Here is a 307-nt window from a genome sequence, read left to right as displayed (position 1 = left end):
GCAACAAGCGGGCGGCCACTGCCAGCGTGGGGACGGAGAGCCAGGCAAAGCGCAGCAAGCCCTGAGCCCTGGCCATGGGAGGAGGCACGGTGTGTGCCAGCCGGGATGCCTTTCCTTGGCAGAAAAGCACCAGCGCCGCGGGCTCCGTCCCCTCCCAGGACAGCTCACGAATTCACTTCCCTGCACTGGCACAGGGACGGCCTGGCTGCGGTGGGGGAGCGCTGCCACCCACCCCTCATACGCATCTTGTGCCCTGGAGCTGGGCAGGCTCCAGTCCAGGGCTGGGCGAATGCAGCGCCGGGGGCAG

At 69.1% G+C, this 307-nt stretch overlaps 1 protein-coding gene across 1 annotated transcript in view; it reads left to right on the top strand.

Annotated features, from left to right (window-relative positions):
• The window catches only part of CDK10 (cyclin-dependent kinase 10), a 2,975-nt gene extending 2,910 nt beyond the window's left edge, over positions 1-65 (top strand). The window contains exon 12 of the mRNA XM_010282530.1: positions 1-65. Coding sequence (XP_010280832.1) covers positions 1-65 — 65 coding nt within the window.
• Positions 66-307: the final 242 nt, after the last annotated feature.

Source organism: Phaethon lepturus, unplaced genomic scaffold, assembly GCF_000687285.1.
Source record: "Phaethon lepturus isolate BGI_N335 unplaced genomic scaffold, ASM68728v1 scaffold35132, whole genome shotgun sequence".
Classification (NCBI taxonomy): Eukaryota; Metazoa; Chordata; class Aves; order Phaethontiformes; family Phaethontidae; genus Phaethon; species Phaethon lepturus.
The sequence above is the reverse complement of the archived record's forward strand: the minus strand, read 5'-3'. Positions and strand labels throughout refer to the sequence as shown.